The sequence below is a fragment of the Fringilla coelebs genome (genome assembly GCF_963513975.1).
Source record: "Fringilla coelebs genome assembly, chromosome: 2".
Lineage (NCBI taxonomy): Eukaryota > Metazoa > Chordata > Aves > Passeriformes > Fringillidae > Fringilla > Fringilla coelebs.
Window position 1 is genome coordinate 116,657,059 of NC_140029.1, and position 25,941 is coordinate 116,682,999.

General features: G+C 50.3%; 1 protein-coding gene across 1 annotated transcript; it reads right to left on the bottom strand.

Moving 5' to 3' along the window:
• Positions 1–1,781: 1,781 nt before the first annotated feature.
• Positions 1,782–25,429, bottom strand: PGM2L1 (phosphoglucomutase 2 like 1). Its single transcript, XM_084201158.1, has 14 exons — positions 25,115–25,429; positions 18,950–19,117; positions 15,590–15,696; positions 13,702–13,786; positions 13,021–13,104; positions 11,222–11,415; positions 10,382–10,571; positions 10,093–10,190; positions 9,139–9,319; positions 7,590–7,683; positions 7,053–7,182; positions 6,457–6,646; positions 6,129–6,262; positions 1,782–5,268 (listed from the first exon to the last, which is right to left on the bottom strand). Exons 1-14 carry the CDS (start codon positions 25,223–25,225, stop codon positions 5,166–5,168), a joined length of 1,869 nt encoding a protein of 622 aa, XP_084057284.1. The 5' UTR covers positions 25,226–25,429; the 3' UTR covers positions 1,782–5,165.
• Between the last annotated feature and the right edge of the window lie 512 nt (positions 25,430–25,941).

Consider the following 25,941-nt stretch of genomic DNA (forward strand, 5'->3'; position numbering starts at 1 on the left):
CAGGGGGCCAGCCAAAGTCCCTGTGTGTATTCCCCAAGCCTGGCTCCAGGCAGCCACTCAGGGAGCTGGCATAGCAGTGCCCAGGCAGATGGGGAAGGATGTGTTTCCACTAATCTGCCCCAATCTGGATTATTTTTCCAAATAAACCTCTGTTCCCAGCGGTTTTAAGTAAGTTTTTGGCACGCTGGGGACAGGTGGGATTCTGGGGATGAGGGAGAAGCTGGCAGGGGTGGAGGAAATGGAGGGGATAACATCTGCTGGGTGTCCCTGTGCCAGCAGGCTCCCGTCATCTGCACAGAGAGGGGGACTGAACATCTGAGGTGGTTTTGGCAGCACAGCACCCAGATCCTGAGGCTGGGATCATCCATGGGGCCTGAGGCATTTGCTGAAGTTCCCTCCTGTCAAAAGCCAGTGGAAAATGACTTGTGTTCAGGGCCTGGTGTCCCCCTCCCAAAGCAGAGCTGGGATCCTCTGCAGCTCCTGTCAGGATCAAACAGATGATAACTGGTGCTGGCTGTCCGGGCTGACCCACATCAGCCAGTTCTGGGGGTTTGGGGAGCTCCCAGGGAGGCAGGCTCACCCCAGGGCAGAGGAGAGCAGGTCCCTGTCCTGCTAAGGACACGCGGGCACAGGCAGCCTGCAGAGCTGCTCCATCCTCCCAGCACGTGCCCCAGCCACTCGCCAGCCTGACATTTACAAATCCCTATTTTTAGATGCTCTTCATCACTTCTAATTGTTCAGGCTGCCCAGCCTCAGAAATGCTGCTCTGCACAGGCAGGATGGGTCCCTGAGCCCATTTCTCTCTCCCCTGTGCCTCAGTTTCCCTTTTGGCAAGCTGCAATTGAGGGGCTCCTCCTGACTCCAGGGACCAGGTTTTGGGGCTGTTGTTCCTGCTCACACCCCAGGCCTTCAGGTGGGATTTCAGGTGCTCCAGCAAGCTCCAGACAGCACTGCTCAGCTTTCCCAGAGCCAGAACAGGACAGCAGGGAGCACCCAGCCCTTCACCAGCCACATCCTCCCCCAGCAAGAAGCAGTTGAGCAGGATGAATCCAGGAGGGACTGGCTCCACAGAGGCCTCGGAAGGCAGAGGAGAGCCCAGCCCAGGGACAGCCCATGGAGGCTGGGCTCAGCCCATTGGTAATTAATTTAGTTACTGAATTAACATTTAAATTGACGAGACCTGAATGCGAAGCCAGCACTGCTGCCTGCCAGGACTCATCAGCTTCCAGCGACCCGGGCTGCTCCCATCTGGATGCCCCTGGGTCCTGGTGCTCTGCCAGCAGCACAGGGGGACCCTGGAGCCCCCAGGAGATGCTCTGGTGCCCCACGCTGCTCACACGAGCCCCGAGGAAGCTGGACCAGCCCAGCTATGCTGTGTTCAGCAGGGACAAGGACAGCAGGTGCCAGTCCTGGGCTCCCCCTCTCCCTGCTGAAGTGCACCCCAAGCCTGAACTGCCAGGGTCCTGCCTGGCCCTTGGCTGTCCCCCACACTGAGCTGGGAGGAGGAGAGGGGCCCAGGGAGAGCAGCCTTGGCAGATAAAACAACAACAACAGGTACACAGGATCCCCTGGGATGAAGGCTGCAGCCAGCACTGAGGGGACACTCCAGCCCCCGTCAGCCCCAGGGACACCCTCCACCCTCAGTGCCATCAAAAGGACCAGGCTCCGAGCAGTCTCTTGTTCCCAGCCCTCATCCAAGTGGCACGTGGATATCATCCCTCCAAGCCCAGCTCAGCTTCTTGGGCAGAAGTGTTTGGCTAAAGAAGACAAAGAAACCTGGATTGAGACTATGAAGGGAATAGTTTATTACTTATAACACTTCATTCAGCTAAATCCACATAGCAGTACACAGAAAGTCTTCAGAAAAGTGCAAATTCTCACTCTGTATTTGTAATACGCCCTAGTTTTACAGAACAGACATCAGGTAAACAGCAGTACAGATCCAGAACTCCCCAAGGTTCCAGGCAAGGGCAATGATGCAACTCGAGATACTTCAGTCACCTGTACAAAGCCATTCTTGAGCAGCAGAGGGAATCGAGCTGGACTGCAACCACCCAGGTGTCACCATGCAAGGAGCCCCCTCTCAGTTGGGGAGGGGACAACAAGGGGGAGGGAAGACAAAACAAAGTGATACCAGTTTTAAAATTAGAGACCATCCAGGTGCTTCCTAAGGCAGCGCACACATCCCACCCTGCCCGAGGGACAGACCCCATCGCTCCTCTCCTGGCTTCCACCAGTGTGACACAAACACTGCTGCGAGGAAATGGGAGCTGGAATCCCCAACACCCTCAGGAGGAGCCTGGCAGAGAGGGCACACAAAGTGCTGAGCCAGGGAGCAACACCAGGAACGTGGGCATGCAGGGACCCAAACACCAGAGCCCTGAGCTCAGAGAGCGCCCGTCCCCGGCCCACGGACACACAGCTTCACCTCAGGGATTAAACCTGTCACAGCCAGGGGACGAACCCCAGCCCTCTGGATTTTATCAAACACTAAACCCAACACGCTGGCTGTATGACCACAGCTTCGGCCACTGCCCAGCTTTGACAAGGTGTGTTTTACCTGGGAGCACCTCAGAAACAACATCCACGGTGTCCTTTGATCTGTGACCTGCTCTCTACTCAAGTCAGAAAGGCCTTTGTTCTTATCTGAGAAGTGGGAAAGAACAGCTGACAACTCGAGGAAGGCTGTGCACAAGCCAAGTGAACTCTACCACGATGCATTACAAAGTTACAGGGCAAGGAAACGAGAATTCCAGTCCTTCACAGTAACAGAAGTAAGGGATGCGAGATCAGAGGGAGGAGATAAAGGAGTTCCACAAATGGAACAGTATAAATATATCAAACAGTTCCAATACAGTAGGAAAACAACAGTAGCAGCAGTTTCAAAACAGCAAATAGTTATTATACCCTGAAAGTACATTCAACACGTTGTGCCTGCTGCTGTCCTCCCAAAAGCATCACTACAGCTACAGCTCCCTGTCAGACCTACCCATGGGGAAAATCCCAGACACCAAACACCCCACAGCTGGGTTTTCTTCTTTAATTAAGGATAGTTAGACTAGGAACAGCTTCTAACAATGCTTCTCTGAAAACATTTTCTCCGTTTCTAGCACTTGCCTACTGACACAAAGCAGATGTCTGGGAAGCCGCAGATTCCTGCTCTTTGTAGGAGCACAGCCATCATTCACAAGATGTGACTGCTACAATAACACACAGCTGGGCTCACCACACACACACGCTATGCTTTTTACAGTGTTTGTTCAAAATTATGTCCCAAGTCACTTGTCCTCCTCACTGCCTGGAGAACAAAACCCCCAACGCCTCAGGGTTTACTCTGCTGCCAATGGAAGGAATAGCAAGAGCTCCTTCGAGTTCAGTGCAGTGGGGATCCAGATCTGCACCCTTTCTGGGAGAGCTGAAGGCAAAGCAGGAGTCAGAAATGCCTTCCCAGCCCTAGCCAGCACAGACAACAACAAAAGCATCCTCTGAGTGTACCTGGGTTTGCCTATTTTCCCCACCATGTCAGTCAAATGTACAATCAAGGTAAAAAAAAAACCCCAAGCTTTTGGCATGAGATACATTTCACTCACTGGCAGAACAATTTGGAGATACTTTCTCTTAAAATAAAAAAATAAATAAATAGCAGTGACGGGTCAGAACTTGTGCAACACAGACCTTCTCTAGTACATGTACATTCATAGACACTGAAATACTCCTCCATGGATATAGTGCAAAGCTGCTGGCAGCAGGAAACCCCCAAACCTCAGGGCTCTCTGAAGCCATGGAGAGGCAACACACGCAAACCCACCCTGTGCCATCCTGTGGCATCCAGCTGCGAGGGCATCAGCAGAGGGAGGATCAATCTGGGGAGGCAGCAATAGTGGCAAAACAACAGCTTCAACTCCAGGGGCTCTTCTCCCATCATCTCCACACAGATCAAACCCAGCACGGAATTGCTGCTGCTTCTCTGCACTTGCTGCCAGAGACAGCGGGGAGCTTCCAGAACCAGCTCTCCTGCGCCAAAACAGGGCCTTCACTGCTCAAAATCCAATGTAACCACAAGAAGAACTTGAGTATTGGTTTGGGTGGGGTTTTTTTGGAAAATGTGATTACAAGTCCCACTTGCTTCTTGAGCAAAGGAAGGAAAATGAGAGAAGCTGTTAAAAATTTACCCTTGAATAATAGTATTTGCAAAGTGCTATTCTAACAAATTACCTGACAGGACATGACAAAAAAAAAAAAAATCAAGAAATCACAATTTAGTAACTGTGTTAATCTCATCTTCATTTTCTTCCTTGGTTTTGGGTTTTGTTTTTTTTTTTTTTTTTGTAATACACAGACAATATAAATACAGGCCAGCAAAAATAAAAAAGTCACTGACTAGCATTTAAATCAAGTAATGAATACGGAAACCCAAGAAAGCTTAAGACCCTGCAGAGATGTGGGACAAAAAGTAGCTACAGAGCCTGTGGTAGTCAGGAGGGGAAATTTTACCAAGGAAGAACCAAGTTCCTGCTCCTTTGGAAGCCGTGGAAAGGCACCAGGCAATTCCAACCCCAAGCTGCAGCTGTTGCCACTATTGTTTCACTGCCAATTATTTTAAGACACACAGAGGAAAGCTACAATGCCCAAGAACACCTTTACCAACAGAAGAATTCTTAAGTAGCTGAAAAATGCCAACAATTTGCCTAAACAAGAACTGCTGAGCTCTGCTTGGATGCTTTTGGAAGTGCAGACCTGTGTGGAAGGTCTCAGAGCTGCAGGGAAGAAGCAGCCTTGGTTGTCAGTTTGGAGTGATCACTCCTTTAAAACTTTAAAACCTTTTCACACACAAAAAAGGAGGTGTTTTAGGTACCTGAACTGAGTTTAAGACAAGAGGTAGCAGCTAAGCTCAGCTGCCTCAAAGGTACTAGGGCAGTTCATTTGCATTGGTGTGGGTTAATTCAACTTTTGGTCAAAAGGACTGAAAACTGCGACAGTAAAATCCCACCCTTTCCTCCTCCGACCTCCTCTCCTTATCCCAACGCGGTGAAAAGCCTGACAAAAGAAAGCTTCTTCTGCACAGAAAAAGAATGCAGCTGTTTAAAACACACACACACAGACACAGAGATGAGACTGGTTCTGCTCCTGGGTCCTTTGTTCCAAAGCCTCCTCTGGGCCGGGCTCTACGCAGAGCGCCAGGTCAGCCCGTTCTTGGCAGGCTCCAGGAAATCCCCAATCAGAGCCTCTATCAGCTTCTGCAGCTCTTCTTCCAGCACACTTCTGTCACTGCAGGAAAGAGCAGGCCCAGGTCAGAGGGCTGGGAAATGCCCCAAATGAAACAAACAAACAAACAAACAGCGAGACCTGATGGGGATGGACGTGCTCTGTTGTGTTTCCCACCCCTCCAGGTGTGGAGACTCCTGCTTTTACAAGCTCCTTTCCAGCAGGATTATCATGGCTAGGGCTGGAAGGGACTTTAAAAGATGGTGCCCAGAGCCCTCTAGTGGCCTTTTCCCGCCTTTAATTAAATTAATCTCAATTAATACTGCAGTAATCAGGTGGTGAGGCCCGGGCACAGGTTGCCCAGAGCAGCCCCACCCCAGGAGTGTCCAAGGCCAGGCTGGATCAACCTGGGATGGTGGAAGGTGCAGAGGGGTGGAACAAGGGGGTCTTTAAGGTCCCTTCCAACACAAACCATTCCTTGATTCCATAATCATGAAGAGGAGGTTTCTGTGGTGTAAACACACCCTGGATTCCCCCCTCACTTTAACCTGGAAGTGGCTCAGCCCAGGTGAACAACATCTGGTTGCTCTCCTGCAGCTCAGGGTAACACAGCAGATGCCCAAAGGCAGCGGGAGCCCACCTGGCTGCACACGCACCCACCAGCAGCAGCACAGCCTCAGCAGGGAGAGAACAGCCTGCATGTGACGCTCTGGTCCCACTGACAAGGTGAGGGCTGGTCACAGGCTGGACTCTGACCTAAGAGAGCTCTCCTGGCCTAAACAATTCCGTGATTTTGTCACCTGAGCACTTTTTAACGCTAAGTAACTGGGGAGCTGGGTTTGTTAGAGAAGCCTGCAGCAGCAGAGGCCGAGAGCCCGCTCTTGGTGTGCCACTGAGGGCAGCGGCAGGCTGGGCACACCGACCTGTGCCCGGGCAGTGCACACATCTCAGCGTAGTACTTGATCTTGGGCTCGGTGCCGCTCGTGCGCAGCGTGGCCACGCAGCCGTTCTGGAAGGTGAAGGTGATCATCTGGCTGCTCTTGCTCACCGGCAGCACCTGCAAAACAGCAGCAGCCCCTCACTGCCCCTGCACAGCCCCTGGGAGCTCAGGAGCCGCAGCAGCGCCGGGCTCAGCGAGCCAACGGAGGTCAGCGTGCCAGAGCAAGCACGGCGTTGTTCCACACCTGCCTCCCTCCTCCCGGTGCATTTGGGGCTGTGCAGGCCTCCCCTGCACAAGCCCTCTGCACTCACAGACTTGTGGTTCAGCTGGCTGCTGTCGTAGCCCGTGGTGACGTCCCTGACGTGCAGGATGCCGTAAGCCCCGCAGCACTTGGGGTACGACTCGGGGCCCTCGAAGTTCCGCAGCCTCTCAAATATCCTTTTGATGGTGGCAGGGTCGTAGCACAGGAAATAGGAGGTCTTGGAGATGTGATACCCATACCTGCAGGCAGATTGATGCTCTCACTGTCAGATTCAGAGGGTTTGGGCTCATTTGGTACCCAAAAGATCTCAGTACAGGGCTTAATTCTGACAAACACCACCCTTGTTTTATTGCTGGGGTTGCGTCCCTAGCCATCCCTTCCTGCTCTGTTACAGACCCCTTCTGGCAGTGGGAAGCCATTCCCTGTGTCCTGCCCAAATCCCTCTCCAGCCCTCCTGGAGCCCCTTGTGATATCTGCTGTGACGGGCTCTAATCCACCCTACATCAAAAAACAATCCAAAACAACTTACAATGAGAGAGCATCTGAGGGACACAAACACTTACTTATATTTAAATAAATATTCCTTAGATGACTCCCAGCTCCAAAACAGCAGAACAGAATATTCTAACGAAAGCCACCACTCACATTTCATAAACGTCGATGAGTTTCTGTGCCAGGGTCAGGCCCTGGCCCTGCAGGTACGTTGCCATTTCAGCAATGACCACAGCTGCACTCACTCCATCCTTATCCAGCACTGATGTGCCACACATGAAGCCTAGGAAGAAAAAAGGGATGGTGGGAAAATAACCTGTCAGGTTATCACACTGATTTACCTGACTGAAGCTCTAACCTTTGATCCTGGAAAGGAAAATTGGCCAGTACATGGAAGCTGCTTTATTGCTGCTTATGCAGCAGAAATCTAATGATTTCTCGTCTAACCTAATGATTTTGGGGGTTATAGGGCTGGAAAGATAAGCAAACATCAGAATCAGCAAGTCAGATACAATTTATTATGGGAGTTGGCAAGTCAATTTGATGAGAGCAAAATATCAGTGCTCTTAGCTATTAGGATAAAAATAAAGTACTCTCTCTGTGTGTTTTATTTGATAGCCAAGATCAGTCCCTCCTAGCCACACTCCCCCCTCAGTTCTCAACAGTTTAAAGGGATACCAGCACTCATACCAATAGACTCCTCAAAGGCAAAGAGAACTTCTTTTCCGTTGTCTAGGAGATTCTTTACTCTGCTTCCAATCCATTTAAAACCAGGGAGTGTTTCCTAAAAAAGAGGGGAGAAAAAAGGAGGGCTTAAAATACCTATTTTCAACTTAAATTAAATTTAAAGAAAAATGTATAGCCACTGTTCACTTCAGAGTGGAAAAACAAAACACCAAAAAAAACCAAAACACCAAAGAGAAAATATAACCATGTATTTGTTTTTCTGATTTTTTTCCAAGTGATTTCCTTAAATTTCAATCTAATTAATTGACAAGCAGAACAGGGACAGTAAAGAAGCATCAGACAAATCATATCTTCAGTTTTATGAGGAGTCCAAGGCAAAGAGCCACTGGAAAGGATTTTCCTAGTGGATACTCAAGTAGGACACGAGTACCAAACCAAGGAAAAAGTGTGTCAGGGGCTGTGGTGCTCAGATCACATCAGATCATCTGTGCTGCTCATCAGATGAGACACAGTTATTCAGGAGGAAAAGCTACAGAAATACAAGAGTAACACTTTCAGCTGCTGGGAGGGGAGAGCACTGTTCTGGGGGGTTTTACATGAATCATGCAAAAGCAGCCAAAAGCTTAGAAACAGCTTTTCTTGGAGAGAAGGAAGTTACAAATAAAAAGGAAGGAGAGCTTTTAGAGAAGGTCAAGAGGTTCTGTAAATTCTTAGCTTCTCTTTTTCTTTCAGTCAAGTATGCCCTTTTTCAATTTAAAAAAAAAAAAAAAAGCAAAACAAACAGTATTTAGAGAGAGAACCAAATCCACTACACAGAACTGACATCCACCCTGACTAGGCTTATCTGGCCAGTCACTCAAAATGGTTTTCAGAGTTCCTTTCAATTTGAAATTCCTCATTTTTTGGCAAAATATTTATTCCTATTGCACATGGATTTAATTAAGGCACATATAAACAAGGCCTGGCCCTTTTTACGTTTGTGCCACAATTTCAGGCACCTACCTCTCTTCTGGCTAACATCCAACAGAAAGCAGAATTAATTTGGATGCAGGAGCAAAACTGTCAGTCTGGGGGAAGCACCCCCAGGTTCTTTTTTAGCAAGTTCTTCACAAAGATCTGAACACAGGAGCTCCTCTGCCTGAAGTAAACCCAAAATCAAAACCCACTGGCAAGGGGCACCTAAAGGGCCATTGTACAACCTCCAAGTGCCTCTTACACACCCATCGACACTCAGTGAGCTGGGCAGGCTGCACAAAGCCCCTTCTCTCACACAGAAGGATTTCAGATAAGCACAGCTGAGGTATTCCTGTTATCTGCAATCCAGCTGTTCATTCGTGTCCCTGCAACTGAGCTTGGCCCACGCTGATCAATCCCCCAGTCCCAGAACGCTGAGGAGACTGAAATCAGGCTTGTGTGGGTGAAAGAACACCCTCTGCAAGCTGGAATCCCTCAGAGCTCCCAGCCACAAGCCTGGAAGCCTCCTGCCCACTTTTCACCCCCTGAGGTCACGAGCAGGGGTTTGGATGGAGACAGCACCACAGCCCACACTCACCTCAAAGTGAAATCCCTCCTTAAGGGCAATTGCCCTCAAGATCTTGGAGGAGACCGTGGTTGCCAGCATGTAAACATTCCTCACATCAGCATCCTGGGGGCAGTTCTCTTTCCAGCAGGAGAACATCCACCAGCCAAACAAGGCTGCCAGCTCATTGCCCGTGAACACCTTCCAGCGGCCACTGTGGGGGGAGAGGCAAGTGAGGAGCTCTGCAGGCACTCAGCACCCAGAGAGGCAAGGTCAGGGCTGGGGGACAGGAATTCTGCATTCACTGAACACAGGATGTGAGCACAGCACTGACAAGCTGCTCTAGATAAAGCAACCCCACTGACAGGCTGCACACCTATCACACCTCAAGGATTTACAAGCCCAGGGCCCAAAGACAGCCCCAGGGTCTCCTCTCTGGCACAGCCTGGGTGACCCAGCAGCAGGAGAGCAGTCTAGAACTGATCCACACAGAACAGTCTAGGCTACCTGAACAGTGCAGGCAGGGCCTGCTCAGCTTTTACTTACACAAGCATCAGAACTGGGGCCTGTTAGTGGGAGAAAAATAACTTCTGTTCAATATGAACAAGCAGGGGAAAGCAAAGGATTAAAATTAAAAACAAGAAAAAAACACAAACCCACTCCACCAAAGAAGCCCATAATAACTGTCAAGGAGGGTTTGCCTGATATGAATGAAAACACAGCAAACAAAATGAATTTACTGTCTTCAGTAACCACTCAGTTTTCAGCTCAGCTTTATTTGGCCACTTACTGTTACACCAGTGAGTATTTGATCTACTCTTCGCTGGGTGAATTGATTTAAAACACATTTGGAGATACACCAAAGGATAAAACTCAAAGGAAAAGGGAAAGAGTGGATTGAAGGCCAGTGCCTGGCAATTTGGGGATGTTCTATGCCTGTCACCACCTTTTCTGCAGGAAGACACAAGAAAGGGTCCCACCACTCACTTTTCCTGCTGCTCTGCCACTGCCAGCCGATCTGCATCTGGATCCGTGGCCACCACTACTTTGGCACCCTCTTTCTCTGCAAGCCTCAGTGACAGCTCCTGGTGGAAGAAGGAGGGACAAAAACCACCAAAATGTCAGAGTAAATAAACCCACAGCCTTCCTACTTACCCCAACACCCAGTGAAAGAAAAACCCCCCATGGGTTTCCCACAGCTGAAAGCAGGCTCGCCCTGTTCTCTCCCTCAGTTTGTTTTCCCCATAGAAATCAGATGAATTAGAAACCAGAATACCAGCACAGATTCTCCTTCTTCAGGATTGGGGCACTTGACAGTGGAGAAGTCGGGGTCTGGATCCTTCTGCTCGGGAACGGGGATGGGGGGCTGGAAGCCAAAGGCTCGGAAAGCCAGCTGCACGTAGTCATGGCCAACTCCGTGGAAAGAGGTGTGCACAAACTTCAAAGTGCTCTGCACGTTCAGCTCCCTGGGGAGGACACACAGCCTCAGCAGGACCTCAGCTCGCCACTACTGCTTTCATGAGGGAAAGCAAAGCAAACCCCAACTCCTCTGTGCGCTGCTCTGCTGATTGCTGCATCAATTTCAAAGGAATCAGCCAAAGTGCTTATTCTGCACTAGAAACCGCTGGGTTAAAGCTGCTTCTCCTGGAAGATGAAGTATTTACCTTCTGCTGAGATAGATCAAAGCCTCCCAAGAATAAACTGTTGATTTCTACAGCAAACTCAGGCTCTTCCACCACCTTAAAATGTTATTCCAGCTCTGCTTCATGCCATCCTTCCTCCTTTTATTCTCCTCCTCTGCCCCACCTAACCTTTAGACTGAATCTCTTATGCACGTGCACCTCACTTTTACTCTGAATTTCTGCATCTTACTCAGAACTCTCAGAGCGCATTCACTTGCAATAAATGGTTTCCACTGGGATGTTTCACAGTAACTAAATTCCCAAAGGCAGCTGCTTTATTCTCAACCAAATGGTTTAACCCTGAGGATGGTGACCCTTGAATTTAATGACACCTCAGAGAGCACAGGGGAGTCTGTCTGCAGTCAGTTTTTCCCACATGCAATCCACAGCTTACTTAAAAACATAACCCAGGCACCTTTTGCTCTGTACAATACCTATGATAGCAGATCTTTGTCAGGTCCTCCATGTAGCTGTCACAAATCTTCTTCAGAGGATCCTGCCTGAGGGGACTGGTGTCCACCAGATTTTCGTTCCAGGAGCCATTCCATGGTTCCACACATTCTTCTATGCATTTTATAATTTCCTTATCGTGAGGAGAGGTGATCTGTGCTCCATTTTCCCAATAAACCTGGGGAAAGAGGAAGGAAAACAAGACTCAGTTTATTTGCCAAGATTATTAACCTGATAAATTATTTTAGCTAACGGATTCCACCTACTCTGTGCCTAAGCCACAGAGAAGGATTCAGTATCTGGCTGGCTTGATTCTCAAGACATGTGGAGCCATCCAGCGTGAACCTCTGAGCTCACAACTGATAATGGAGCTAACACAGCAACACAACTGTTTTCACAAAAGCTGGTGTTGAACCATCCCAGCTGAAGTGTCAGGATGTGAGAAACCAAAAGCATGCACTTGGATCTGGGAGCGCTGCGCAAACTGTAGCAGTGGGAAAACACCACCAGCTTCCCCAAGGCTGGCATTCCTCTGGAAAAAGGAACACAGCTCGGGTTTGGACCCAGAGCAAAGCAGATAAGCAGTGTGCCAAGGTCTGTGTTTTTCCACAGCTGAACAGCCCTAATCTCTCAGCTGGAAACACCCTCCAGAGTGGAAACTCCATATCTAACCCCAGCTATAATAAAGCCTTTGTTAAAGATTTAGAGGCCACTTTTCCCACACTCTGCTGCCAACAGCACGGCTGAGCTCACAGTGCACACTCTGCTCAGATCATCTGCCTCTGCTTCCTCACCTCTGGCTTTGTCACCTCCAGTTCACACTGCCCAAACCTTCAGAACCTGCTGAAATCCACAGGGGAAATCGTGAAAGATGAAACAGCTCTTGGGAAAGGCCAGGAAACACACCAGGGTCCTGGCAAAAGTAAACTGCTGTTCACTTCTTTGTGAAGTGATGATATGTCCGCAAACTTCTGGTATGTTTGTATCAGAAGACATAAACACAGAATTGCTTCTTGACAAATGAAGCACCTGGGAAATTCCTGTGGCTTCTCTCCTTACTCACTGCTCCAGCTCAGCAGGAACAAAGGCTGGTGAAGAACTTCACAACATGTTCCAGGGAAGGCAAGAGCAGCCCAATCACCCCCAAGAGCTCCCTCTGCCTTCCCTCACATTGCCATCACTCACTGACCTGCCACAGGGCTTCTAGAATGCTCAGCTAAAGTTGAGAATTTAGTTCAGCTTCTCATAGAGCTGAGGAAGGAAATGCTCAGTTAAAACACTGCACTTGCTGTTGTGGGATGGTTTTATTGTCCCAAGCTTGCCCAGTGAAGCCACCCACCCCTCTTCAGTGCCCAGAAAACCGGGGGGAAAAACCCAATGCTACTGTGTTTTATTAATCCATTATTCAACCATTTCCACCTTCAGCACAGCCCCCTGCTGTGTGCATGGATCCACCTCGGCTCTGGCTTAGTTTTAAACTGAGCTTCAAGCCTCAGGAGAGAGCACACAAATCGCTGGGGCACTTCAGCTGCAGACTAGACTCTCTGGAATGTCACTGCAGATCGATGCTCAAGACATGTGTGCTCTCCTGCTCTCGGCACAGACGAGCGTGCCAGCTCATGGAAGGATGAATTATTTCACATAGCTTACCCTTCTAAGGGACACACACACAAAAAGGGGAGCCCTGGCACAGGCTGGCCCATCCCAGAGGGCTCCAGGGCCAGGCTGGGAGCAGCCTGGGCTAGGGGAAGGTGTCCTCGGCCGTGTTGCAGGGCTCGCTCACCTTGTAGCCGTTGTCCTCCTTGCGGTTGTGGGAGGCGGTGATCATCACCCCGGCCACGGCCCCCAGCTGCTGCACGGCGTAGGGCTGCAAGGGAAGCAGGGAGAGCTCAGGCCAGCCCTGCCACAGCAGCCAGGGCTGCCCCCAACCCTGCACCAGCCCACCTGGAAACCACACGGGTGAGCACGCTGCCTCCCGCGGCCAGCGGCACAGCGCCCGCTCCATCAAAGCATCCTTTCCATCAATTACAGAAAGGCAATCCTCAACTGGCCACCTGGGAGCCTGCACACAGATTACAGGGGCCCTTGGAAGCAGCACAATGGGATTGACAGGAAGGCTCGCTGGAAAACACGGCACAGGTTTCTCCAGGCGTTCCAGCCCTCCCCTCAAAGCAAGGTCCACAGAACACACAGCATGCTCATGGAATACAAGCAAGGATTCAAAGCCATGCAAGGAAAAAGCTGCTGTGACCAGAAGAGCCTGCTTTTGAGGTATTAAAAGCAGAGGCACTGAGGAATTTGGTGACATCCTTGTTACAGCCTCCTTGAGGAGCCAGGTGTACCAAACAGCCTCTCTGTTTCTGCTAAATAACAGAATTTAAGAAAGCTGCTACCTCTCTTCTTCAGCGAATTCAAATATTCCCATAACTGTGTGGTGCAACAATAGGACCAGAAAGTGACTCACCACAAAGGGGGTAGGGACATAGGTGGAGAAGAAGTACACAAGCACATCTTTTGCCAGCAGGACTGCTGCAGTGAGCTTTGCAAGCCTACCAACAGAAAAAAGAAAATAGTCTGTCAGCCCAGCTCCCAGGGCAGCCCAACAGCCAGATGGAATTCCTGCCACCTCCAGGCACTGCTTCCTAAGGCACTCCACTGCTTTTTGGCTTATGCTTGGTATCCTACAAATTGCACAGTCAGGGTCAGAGCTCCCAGGCTGCAGAATGTGAGCCAGCACTTCCAGCTGCTGCCTGGACAGGGCAGGCACTGCAGCCCCTCACATAAACAAGGCAGACATCCCACACACAGACACAGAACACACATGCCCTGCCCAAGGACAGAAACAGCTTCCCAGAGAGTTTGAAGTACCAGGTGCCAGCAGCAGCAGGTTTGGGAAAGGACTGGGAATCCCACACTGAGCTCCTTTGCCAGCCCTGCCCAGCAGCTTCACACCATGTCCAGGAAAAGGAGCTACTCCTAAAAAATATCCCTGCAAAGCAGCACTCCTCGTTCCAGAGTGTTTAGGAACAGTGCCCATAGATCCAATTCTCACTTGATTATGAACTCATCCTTGATTATAAACTCATTTCCAGGGAAGCTCATTCTCTTCCAGGTAACTGATACCAAACTTCTTTTGCACAGCTCAGGAGACAGAGGGAAGTCTCAGAGGCAAACCAGAGGAGATATTGAATGGTGTAAGTTCACCTTGCTCTCACAGACAGGCATTAATACTGACTTCCTTCTCCCCATCCCCAGCAACCCACCTCTCACTGACTCAGAATTCCCCTGCAGCACCTCACAAAAGTTACCTGAGACCACCTGGAGGGGTCTGAGAGCTCAGCTGGGAGCTGAAGCCACTGGAATTCTGCTTGGTTCGCAGCACACAGCTGGGTGACCTGCCACCCCCCAGGCCCTGCTGCTCACAGTGCTGGGAAAGCACTCTGCCCCCACTGGGAACACTTCTGGGGGAATTCAGCTGGATTTCACTCTGCAGGATCCCAGGGGATGGGAGGAACACTCAGGAACTGAGGTGTTGCTTGGACCTCAGTGTGAAACACCTCTGTGACCATCCAGGCTCAGCCCCAGGCTTTGGGGGGCTGAAGAGGAACTTCACTCTTGCACCTCTCCATTTTCAGACTGTGCCTAACCCCCACAGTCTGGGGAAAAATGGGCCACACACATCCCAGGGCAGAGGAGAGACTCACTGCATTCTGTGCTCTACTGCACCAGGGACTTCTTCATCCCTAAAATTAAACACTACCACATTTAAAAAGGAAAAAAAAAATCAAAACTGTTAGTTACAACAATAGCTACAATAAACAACTCTTCTTAGAGAATTCAGGAAGCAGTTTCCTCCCCTCTCCTTGCCAAGAGCACAGTTTGCCATTGCTGATGTCCACATTTTAAGCATTCCAGGTAAAGTCCCCTCAAAGTGACAATACAGCAGGCTGCAGGAGGAATTGCCCTCCCCCAGGCAAGCTTAAATCAGGTGTGAGAAACCAGAGCAGGACAGTGTAAAAAGTGCACTAATATCCAGGGGTTTCCAGCTGGATGTTCATACTCTGAATTTACCTTCACGTTCAAATTTGTCTCCAGGCACATTAAGCCTAATGCTCTTGTGCATTTAATCTGTAAATTCTCTGGCGGAGAGCAAGCAGCCTTACACTCCTCCTGTGCTGGCAAACAAAGGATTTAGTCCCAGCCTCTCCTCATTGCTGTTCCCAGGGACTAAGGGAGAGAGGAAAGAGCGTGCCCAGCTCATCCCAAACCAAAAGAGAAAGTGCTGACAGGACAGAACGCATTTAAAGCCACAATTTCATTTCTAGTCTTGCAGATGTAATCAATACTCATACTTCTTACTGCTGCAGTTGCTGGTGACCTGACCTCGTGTGTCATATCCAACAACAAAGCCCCTCTGCTTAAAGTCTGAAAAGTTCCTCTCCAGGTACTTGTAGATCCCCTGGAGAAAACAAAAAAATAAAAAAAAAGAGGAATTAGCTGGGCTGCAGCACGCACAAACACCGAAGGTGATCTTGCACAAAGGATGGATCATGTCAGCAGGCAAATACAGCTCAAACACATCAATAACAATAATCACAAAAGCAGCAGTGGTTTTCCCCCAGTGGTCACTGAAAGAAAGCAAGTAACCAGAGAAACTCTAGTGGGAAATAAAAGGGAGTAGGACAACAACAAACTCTCAAGAAGAAAACACTCATTTTCAATCCATACCGTGCTTCATTTATTCAAATAATCTTCTCAAGGCTGAACTGAGAAAAATCCATATTTTAGAAGCTCTGTACCAGAAGTAAACAGATTTTCACCCCAAGCAGTACTTAGTGCAATCCTTCAGGATGTTTTCCTCTGGGTATCTGGAAAGGCAGCCTGCCTCCTGCCCTGGAATTCAGCCAGGATCCCTTTTCTTAAATGGCTGTGGCCCTTCAGAACCCCAGATTGCCAGGGCTGGGAAGGGGATCAGGTCAAGCAGGCACTCCAAGGATGTGCCCCAAAGCTTGACCTGGTTCACACAGAGAGAGGGACAGATTTACTGTGAAAATAAAGAGAGCTCTTTGAATGGTGGCAGCTCTGGAGGCTGTGGTCACCTGCTGCAGTCACCTTCACGCTGAACCCAGAACACACAAAGTGCTCACCCTGCCAAGACCTTCCACTCACAGCTGCAGGGAGAGGAGAGAGAGCAACGGGGAAAAACTCCTCGAGGTGACTTAACAACACCTGAAGACATGAACAGCAGATTTCTTACAGCAGACCCTTTATTAAGGCTAAGATTCTGTATGAAGGAAAACGGGAGTGTCTTTACTCTCTGCTATGGAGCAGTTTGCTCAAAACCAGCCCCTAAAGCTCAGCCACAAAGTCTGGGACTTGCTACCCAAACGTGGCTATGAAAGCTGCAGGAAATAAAAGAAAATCAATAAATGCCAGCGAGGAGGTGAATGCAGAGCCTCTCCACTGCCCAACCCCCTGCCTGAGCTCACACCAATCCTCCTCCAGGTGCCCCAGGGGCAGTTTGGAATTCCAGCACCCCTGGGGTTAACTCCTCTCTTGGAAAAGCTTCTCAATTTAAAGAATTTCTATTTCCCCTAACAAGACTCAGGTTTTGATAGTGTCCCTAATTACTTCTGCCATTAAACCACCACCACTTCTAAAGGAGGCACAAGTGCATCTGGTGGTGATAATTAATGGCTCATTAGCAGGTGTCAGCACTCAGATCTAAGCCAGAATTCTCCTCAGGTGACTGAAGTACCACAATTGCCTCTCCCACTGCGTGCTTCAGGTGATTTCCTGATGCAAGATCCATGGAACAGAACGAGTCCACATCTGTCCCTAATGCTCAAGTTCAAAAGAGAAGGGAGGGAACAGCCATGGTATCAAGAATAAAACAATTTTTTTTTTTTTGGTTGATGAAATCCAGAGAGGTAGGAACAGCTTTATAAAGCCCAGCACTTACATCTTTCATCTTTTACCTCTGGCTTTGCTTTGTAAGCAGCAGGGAACCCCTTGGTGCAAAGCTGGCTGGTTTTGTCACTGTGCAGATCAGTGACAGGCTTCTTTCCCGCTAATAAAAGCATCTGGACATGCATCAATGTAGGAGGAAAGGCAGGGAATCGGGGCTTTACATGGAGTTTAAAACTTGCAATTTTCAGCAGAGCCCACAGCAACTGCTGACTCTTCTGTGCCTTCCTGGACCTGACTTTTCATAATATCCGTATAATCAAATCAAGTGAAGATCAAATGAAAAAAAAAATCAGCTCAAATGAAGGACACAGAACACATGTGCACCTTCCCTACAGCTTATTTTAACTGAAGGAAGTATTAATTACAAGTCTGATATTTGACTGGCCAGTTATTCCTGTCCCAGGCAAGGGCAAACCCAGAGAGGAGGGCTGCCTGTGCCCACAGCAGGACTGCTCCTGCCCTCAGCTTCTCCAAGTGCTCACAAAAGGCTGAAACCTGCTGCAGTTTACTTCAGAAACTGCAGAAAGCTCCAATCCACCCCCCAGAGGCCACGTGCCCCAGCCTGGTCTGCAGCTCTAATAAACAACCAAAAATAGCAGCACATGTGCAGAGGGAGCAGAGGCACACACCCCGGGCCGCAGCTCCCAAAAACCAGCAGTGCCCACCAGCCTGAGCCTGCCAACACACTCCCTGCCCAGCCAAAGGGAATCCTCCTCCCTCTGTGCCAGGAGCCCCCCAAAGGGAGCAGCCCCCCAAACCCCACAGCAGCAGGGAGATCACCCCCAAAAACGTACTCTGCTGCCAGGCAGCAGGAGCAGCAGGGCCAGGAGGGAAGGAAGCATCATTCCAGGCTGTGTCCAGCTGGCAGGTCAGACACCTAAAGGAAGCTGTTTGTCAGGGCCAGGGAGATGCTGCAGGGAGAAGGCAGGCTTTCAAAGCAGCACTCCAACACAGAGCCTCCATAAACTGCGCTGCAATTGGGCCTCTCCACAAGTCTGTGGGCTCCCCTTGCACAACTTGGACAGCAGAATGTCAGGCAGCTTTGGGGAGCCCCAGCTGCTCCAAGTTCCAAGCACAGCCCTCCACCCTAGGCCAGCAGAAATCCCAATTTCAGTCACAGGTCCTGAGGGAGGTGAGAGCATCAGGCTGCAAAGAGAAACCAGCTGGAGAGTTCAGGTGCACAGTACTAAATGAGAGCTTCTACCAACCCTTGCTAAACCATGTCAAAAAACAACTTTGATCATACACTCCATTTCTATAAAAAGTATCTGTCAAAACAGGTAGGATTCAGTGCTTTCGTCATAACAAACATTTTATTGGTTTCCCAAGCATTGGTGTTCCAAGCTCATCCCATTTCCAACATTCAAGGCTAGAGGTGGGCACAAATAAGCTGTTTATGTGATCTACTCAGCCCACAGATGCCCACAACTTGTGCTGAAAACAAAACAGGCTTGTTTGGTTGGGGCTTCGCTTCTTTCCTTCGGGTTGTTTCTGCTGCTTTGTTTTTGAAACACTACACGTATTTATGTGTTATGCTACAACTTCTTCAGGCAGCTCATGAAATTTCCAGCTACGGGGCTGTGCAGCAGACTGAGCCAAATTCCACCCCGAGCCCTCCAAGCCACCTCATCCGCTCTGAGCCCCGAGCCTTCCGTGCTTCCCCCGGCTGCTGCACCCCAGCCTGGGGCATCCAGCAGGGTCCAGGCAGGATGCCCGTGGGGCAGGGTCCCCGCAGAGCTCACCTGGGTGGACTGGATGACGGTGAGGTCGTTGATGTAGCAGAAGCCGGCGCCCATGGCCGAGCGCAGTCCGGCCGTGCCGAAGCTCAGCCGGCAGCACAGGCGCTCGCGCAGCTCCCGGTGCTTCCCGTCCTGCAGCAGGCTCTCGATCTGCTCCTTCGTCTTCTGGTTCTGCAAAACACACCCAGGCCGTCCCTCGGGAGCTGAGCTCTGCACGCCCATCGGTTCTGGGGGATTGCTGGAGCAAATCCCTCCTATCCCATAAACCGGCCTCCACCGTAACTCACTGCTCCCATTATTCCCACATTATCCCTATTAACAAAGGATTCAGGAGCTCCTGCTGCCACTGACGTGACCGTCTGGTCACTGGGACACCCCCCAGCCCTCTGTGTGAGGAGCAGACAATTTGGAACAGCTTTTCCAAAGGCAGATAACACAATTCCATTCCCGACCTTCGCCCCCCGAGGACGGGCAGAACCCAAACCTCGAAGCGGCATTTCCTTCCTCCCCACCCACAGGAAACAGGCACAGTAAAACCCTGGACATCACAGGATGCCTTGGGCTGGAAGGGACCTTGGGGACCAGCCCATTCCAGGGGCAGGGACACTTTGCCCTGGAGCAGGCTGGGTTGTCCCCCCTGATCCCCCTGCTCAGGCAGGACGTCCCCAAGCGCACAGCCCCAGCTTTGCACACCTCTGCTCTTTGTCCCTCAGCCACCCAGCTCACTCTGAATCCATCTGGCCGCCAAGGAACCCAGCCTGCCTGCTGGACGGGGCACTTCCCAGACCCCAGCCGTGGCAGGGCTCACACAGCTGGGAAAACAGAGCCTACAGAGGGACAAACACTGCTCTGCAGGCACAAGGGTGCCACTGACACGTTCCAGGAAAATCCTTGCGCTAGGATCTGCTCTCCTGAGAGGCTGGGAAGCTTCAGCTTCTCCATGCTTTGCTGCTTTGGAATGTGATTTGGAGAATTGTTTACCCAGGATGTGAATTGTTTTTACCTGATGACCAACGACAGCCACCTGTGTCGAGGCTGTGAGCAGTCACAAGATTTTATGATTCCTTCTTTTCCTTCCCAGCTTTCTGATTCTCTTTCTTCCAGTATACTTTCAGTACATCATTTTCTTTTAATATATATTGAAATAATAAATCAGCCTTCTGAGATATGGAGCCAAGGTTCTCATCTCTCCCCTCGTCCTGGGGACCCTCCAACACCGGCACACAAGGGCTCCTCCAGAGCAGCGCTGCCCCAGGCAGGGTGGCAAGCAAAGGTCAGAAAAGGCAGATGGCATCTGCAGGGCAGGGGTGAAGCTGCCCTGACATTTAAATCAGAGGTCAGGCAGCTCCAGCAGCACTGGGAAGCGCTCTCCAGGGGGAGGCTCTGCAGGAGGACTGGCAAAGTGCTGGGGAAAGCACAAAGACATGAGCTGGGAGGAAAAATAACCCATAAAACACACTGAGAAATCTGAAATCACCTCTGCAGCTTGGCAGCAGACCCTGAACACTGGACACGAGAATTTCAAACAACTTTTAATTTCTTATTTTTGTGCCTGCCTGCTCTGAAACAAAAGGCAAGCCATTATTGTCCAGGCTCCTGGACGGGGATGGGCTGGCAACCCCAGCAAGGCACTGCTCACTACACAGGCCTAAAAAGGAGCCACAACAATGGGGCACAATGGGCATTAAACTGCAAGAGTCAAAGTCTCTCTTTCTGCTGTTCACAGGCAGCCAACCAGAAAACAAACGACTGATGCGAAAAGAGTCTGGGGCAGGAGTGTTGAAAACCTCATTTCACACCGGGACACCGCACAGCTCGGCTTTAAAATGCAGCTATTAAATCACACAGCATCCTCTGCAGCTTTGGGGACACACTGCACTGCTCCCCTGCACAAACACAACAGAAAAATCACACATCCCACAGCTGATGGGGCTGTGCAAAGCTGAGGCAACGCTCCAGCAACGGCGCAAACACACCTTTTAAAAATAGCATTTCTGACTGAAGCTACTTGATTTCCTAAGGAATAAAAATCCCAGCCCGGCATCACCCTCACTCCTTCCCAGCTGCCCAGCCTGCCCTCTTCCCCCAGCTGTAGTTTCACACCCTATGACCCTATTTCCCTTCTTGCAACACCCAGCCTGGCTCTGAGCACCATCTGCCCCCCGACCTGGGAGTTCCACAACACTGCTGGCACCTAGCCCCACTGCAAAGCCCCAAAAAACCCAAAAAAACCCCCAAAACAGGGGTTCTGCTGGTTGGCTTGGCAGTTATGGCATCAGGTCTCACAGCTGAAGGGCTCAAGGGGGCTTTTGTGATGGCTCCACTTGCCAAGAGCAAAGAGGAAAAGTTCCTTGAAGATTTCAGGCCAAATTCCCACCTACAAACCATACCATCAGCACCAAAGTTTCCACAGAAAATCCAGACATTTGTCTATTTGACAACCCTGCTCAAGCACTAGGAATACTTCAGCTTCATTATGTATGTACAAATAAATGCAAATACATGACACCTCTCTAGCAGACATACATGTGTGCACAATAAATCTAAGCTACCTAATATAAATGGGCATATATTAAATGAATGACACCTACCCAACAGAAATGTGTCTATAATAAATTATACTGACCCAATATAAATGTGTATTGAATAACTAAATCACACTGTCCTAACGTAAATGTATATATAATAAATAAGTGATACTGACCCAATAGAAATGTGTATTTAATAACTAAATTATAAGAAATAAATTATACTGACCCAACAGAAATCTGTATATAGTACCTAAATGATACTGACCTAATATAAATGTATATATAAAAAATAATACCAACCCAATATAAATATATGTATAATAACCAAATGATACTGACCCAATATAAATGGGTATTTAATAACTAAATGATACTGACACAATATATGTGTACTTAATAACTAAATGATACTGACCCAATATAAATGTGTACTTAATAACTAAATGATACTGACCCAATATAAATGTGTATTTAATAACTAAATGATACTGACCCAATATAAATGGGTATTTAATAACTAAATGATACTGACCCAATATATGTGTACTTAATAACTAAATGATACTGACACAATATATGTGTACTTAATAACTAAATTACACCAACCCATTATAAATGTGTATATATCAAGTAAATTGTACTGACCTAATATAAGTGTGCATATAATATCTAAATGATACTGACTCAATATAAATGCATATAACTAAATTATAGCAACCCAATATAAATGTGTATATAATAAATAAATGACACCGACCTAATATTAATGTGCATATAATAAATAAATTATACTGACCTAATATAAATTTGTATTTAATAACCAAATGACACAACCCAATATAAATGTGTATCTAATAAAGAAATTACACCAACCCAATACAAATGTATATATAATAGCCAAATGACATCGACCCAATATAAATGTGTATATAATAAATGATACTGACCCAATAGAAATGAGTATAAAATAAATAAATGATACTGACCCAATATAAATGTGTATATAATAAATAAATGATACTGACCCAACATCAGTGAGTATATAATAAATAAATGATGGTGACCCAATATAAATGGGTATATAATAAATGATAGTGACCCAATATAAATGGGTATATAATAAATAAACGATAGTGACCCAATCCACATAATGGCTAACCCATCTCCCTGGTGTGTGCAGAGCACAGCCTGCAAGGGCCAGGCCAAGGCCCCAATCAGGAGCCACCAGCTCTCCCTGTTAAAGGCTGCCAGCTGCAGCAGGAGGTGGCAGATAAGGGACAGTGGCCCTGGGGGAGGCTGAACACAGCCTGCTGGGGCACAGAGGGACAGCAGGACAGGGCTCTGCCCGCTGCTGGGGATTTTGGGTGGGCTGGGCATCCCTACTCCTCCTCCCTGCAGGCCCCCAGGAGCTCGTTGACATCATTCAAATAATCTAAATTATTACATGATGGAGATAAAAAACAACTGTTTGTAGGAAGTCACTGCCAGAAGCAAAGCTCCGGGGTCACAACCTGCAGGAGACTCTGCAGCACAGGTCAGAGAGGCTGGAAGTATTATTAAGCAAAAAGAAATAATATATATTCTCTGCCAAACTGCCAGCTTGCCAGTACTGCACAGTCACCTGCTGAGGCAAAATCACTTTTTGGGGCTCATCAGGGTTCAGCATTTGGAACAAGTGGAGAAGTAAAGGCAGGGGCATTAATGAGTGTTTCCTGTGGCTCTTTCACACCCAATCATGGTAATCACCTGCACTTACCACCAGAGTTCGGTTTCAAAGTTAATGCCCTGTCAAAATAACTTACTACTCACAGCAATCTATTTTTTCTGTTTGCACACTCTATGCATGTGCAGCTGAAAGAAGGGGGAAAGCCTCAAGTTAAATTCATTGAGCTTCAATGAATTTAACTGTGGCCTTCATTTCCCCCGTGTTATCCTTAAAAATCCACTTAGAACTCTTGATAAGCAAAAATACTGAGAGCCAAATAACTGGAGCAAGCTACTGGTCCCAAACCATCAAGTCCATTTCCTCTTGGAAAGCATCTCCAAAGCCAGAAAAATGAGAACAACACCCCAAAAGCACCTTATCAGCAAGGGGGAGAAAATGAGAAAATGAGAAACTGAACCCATGAATTAGGGAAATTTAGGGAGGATGCAGTGAGAGGGGCCTGCACAAGCAGGGAAAGGGAATTTCAGGGACAAAGTGGAGAACAATGCCCAGTGGTTGGCACAATCCACCACGGAGGGCTGCACGGGAGCTCCAACACCCAAACCCCAGAGGACACAGAGCACAGCCCCGCTAATTAATTACAGCCAGCAATTCCCAATTAAGCGGGAGGACAGACACCTCCCCCAGCTGGGAACGCAGTGCATAGATTTTTTCCCTTTATCAAAAATCCCTGCAGCCCAGGAAGCTGGGGGTGGGAAGGGGGGCTCCAGGCTGATAAGCAGCAAAGGTTTCCTCCGCAGAGGAAAACTTGTGGTGGGCGCTGGAGCAGCGGCCCCTGTTCCTGCCACATTCCCTGGCTTCCCGCACCCCCCCAGCTGGAAGTTCCCACATTTTCGGGGAGGACAAAACAACCCGCTAAAAGCAGCAAAAGCCTTTCGCTGCGCCCACGAGACGTTGCAAAAATAAAATATTTACCGGGGTTCGAGCTGGGTTATCAAAGGCGTTATCAGGAATGCTATTTCCTCCCTGCCCTGCTTCCCTCCCCCGGGGATTTTCACGGCAGCAGCCCTGGGTGCAGGAGGGGCAGACGGCACCTGTTAATTCCTGCAGGGCTGGGAGAGGAGAGAGCCGCATTTCCAGGCGGGAGAGGGAGAGCGCTCCTCCCGGAGCCATCAGGTGGCACCTGCCCGCGGCTCTCCCCTTTGATCCCGGCAGGCTGAGCCCGGAGAGCACACCGAGCCCCGCACTGCCCGCCCTGGCTGGGAGAAATAATGGCAAAAGAGGCTCGGGAGCGAGAAACCCAGGAAATGCAGGAAAAGCAGAGGCCCAAAGCCCTGGTGCACTGGTAGTTTACCCTCCCCCACCATCAAGGTATTTTTTTAAAGCACAGGCCACGGTGGTCGGACAAACCAGCCGCAAAAAACCCCTCGGAAAACCCAAAGTAACCCTTTCAGTGCCAGGACAAGCGGAGCACCCTCCTGTTACCGCGGGCTGGGCTGGTTTAATCCGAATTAACCGAGCCGGCAGTGCCCCTGGCACCGTGCTGGTGCTGGAAAGAAAAGGGGAATGCTGGAACCTGGCCGCGCATTCCTGGCCAGGGTGAAATTCAGGCAGCAGAGGAGAACACACTCCGGGCACATTTTAACCAGCTGCCGGCCCGGGGAGGAGCAGGTGGGGCGGGCACGGTGCTCCAGGTGCGCGGAGGGCACCGTCCGTCCGTCCGTCCGTCCATCCATCCGTCCATCCATCCATCCCCATCCCTGCCCAGGTGAGTGCCAGGAGAGCACCATCCGTCCATCCATCCATCCCCAGCCCCATCCCTGCCCGGGTGAGCGCCGGGCAGTGCCCCAGGTGCCAGGACAGCCCCGTCCGTGCCCACCCCGGAGCCGCGCTTTGCTTTGCCCGGGCGGTGCCGCAGCCCCGGGCGGGGCGCGGGCGGTGCCGCCGCCGTCGCTGTCGCCGCTCGCCCACCTTGTCCCAGCTGAGCCACTGCCACACCGCCTTGTCCAGCTGCGCGTCCCCGGTGCTGCGGGACACCAGCACGTTGGAGTTCACGTCCCCGGGCGCGCCGCAGTCGCCCATGGTGGCGGCGAGGAGGAGGAAGAGGAGGATGAGGACGGAGAAGGCGCCGCTCCTTCACTCCGCCGCCGCACCGCGCATCGCCCGCAGGGAGGAAGAGGCGGGGGAGGCCGAGGGATGGCCGGGGGTGCCCGCGGGGCCGGTTTCTATCGCTGCCAGCGGTGATTAACGGGAGCAACGGCGATTAACGGGGAGTGCCCGCCCCCGCCGCCGCCGCCCCGCCCGCCCCGGGCCGCGCCCCGCCGCGCGGCACCACGGGAAATGCAGTCCCCGCCGCGCGGAGGGCAGCGCAGGGCACGCGGCGGGAACTACAACTCCCGGCGGCCTCCGGGAGCGGCACCGGGCGCGGGGGCCGCGGGTTCGCGTCCCGCCTCCGCCGCGGGGCGAAAACAACGTCCCGAAAATGTCCCGTGTGTCCCCGGCCACCGGCGACCGGCACTGCCCGGCCCGAGGGACAGCTACAAACCCCCCCGGGACCGCCCGGCAGCGCCCACAGCGTCCGGTGTTCCCTCCGAGATGGGAGCGGATAGGGCGCCGCCCTGCGGGTGAGCCGCTCGCTGAGAGGCGTTTCCAGATGGCAATTCCAAAGCCGCTAGGAGGGGGATCGCAGCCCTCCCCGGCTGCACCAGCTCCAATTGGATCGCCAGGCCCTGAGCAGCAGGCTCAGAGGGACCGCATCCCGCTGGGCATCCTCATCCCGCTGAGCATCCTCATCCTGC

What these genes read in the sequence shown, in the direction of transcription:
- PGM2L1 (XM_084201158.1), bottom strand. Translation starts at nt 25,225, where the DNA reads ATGGGCGACTGCGGCGCGCCCGGGGACGTGAACTCCAACGTGCTGGTG. An exon ending in AGTGGCTCAGCTGGGACAAG is followed by an intron (nt 19,118 to 25,114) that starts GTGGGCGAGCGG and finishes TGTGTTTTGCAG; the next exon opens with AACCAGAAGACGAAGGAGCA. An exon ending in AAGAAGGAGAATCTGTGCTG is followed by an intron (nt 10,191 to 10,381) that starts GTATTCTGGTTT and finishes TTCTTCCACCAG; the next exon opens with GAGCTGTCACTGAGGCTTGC.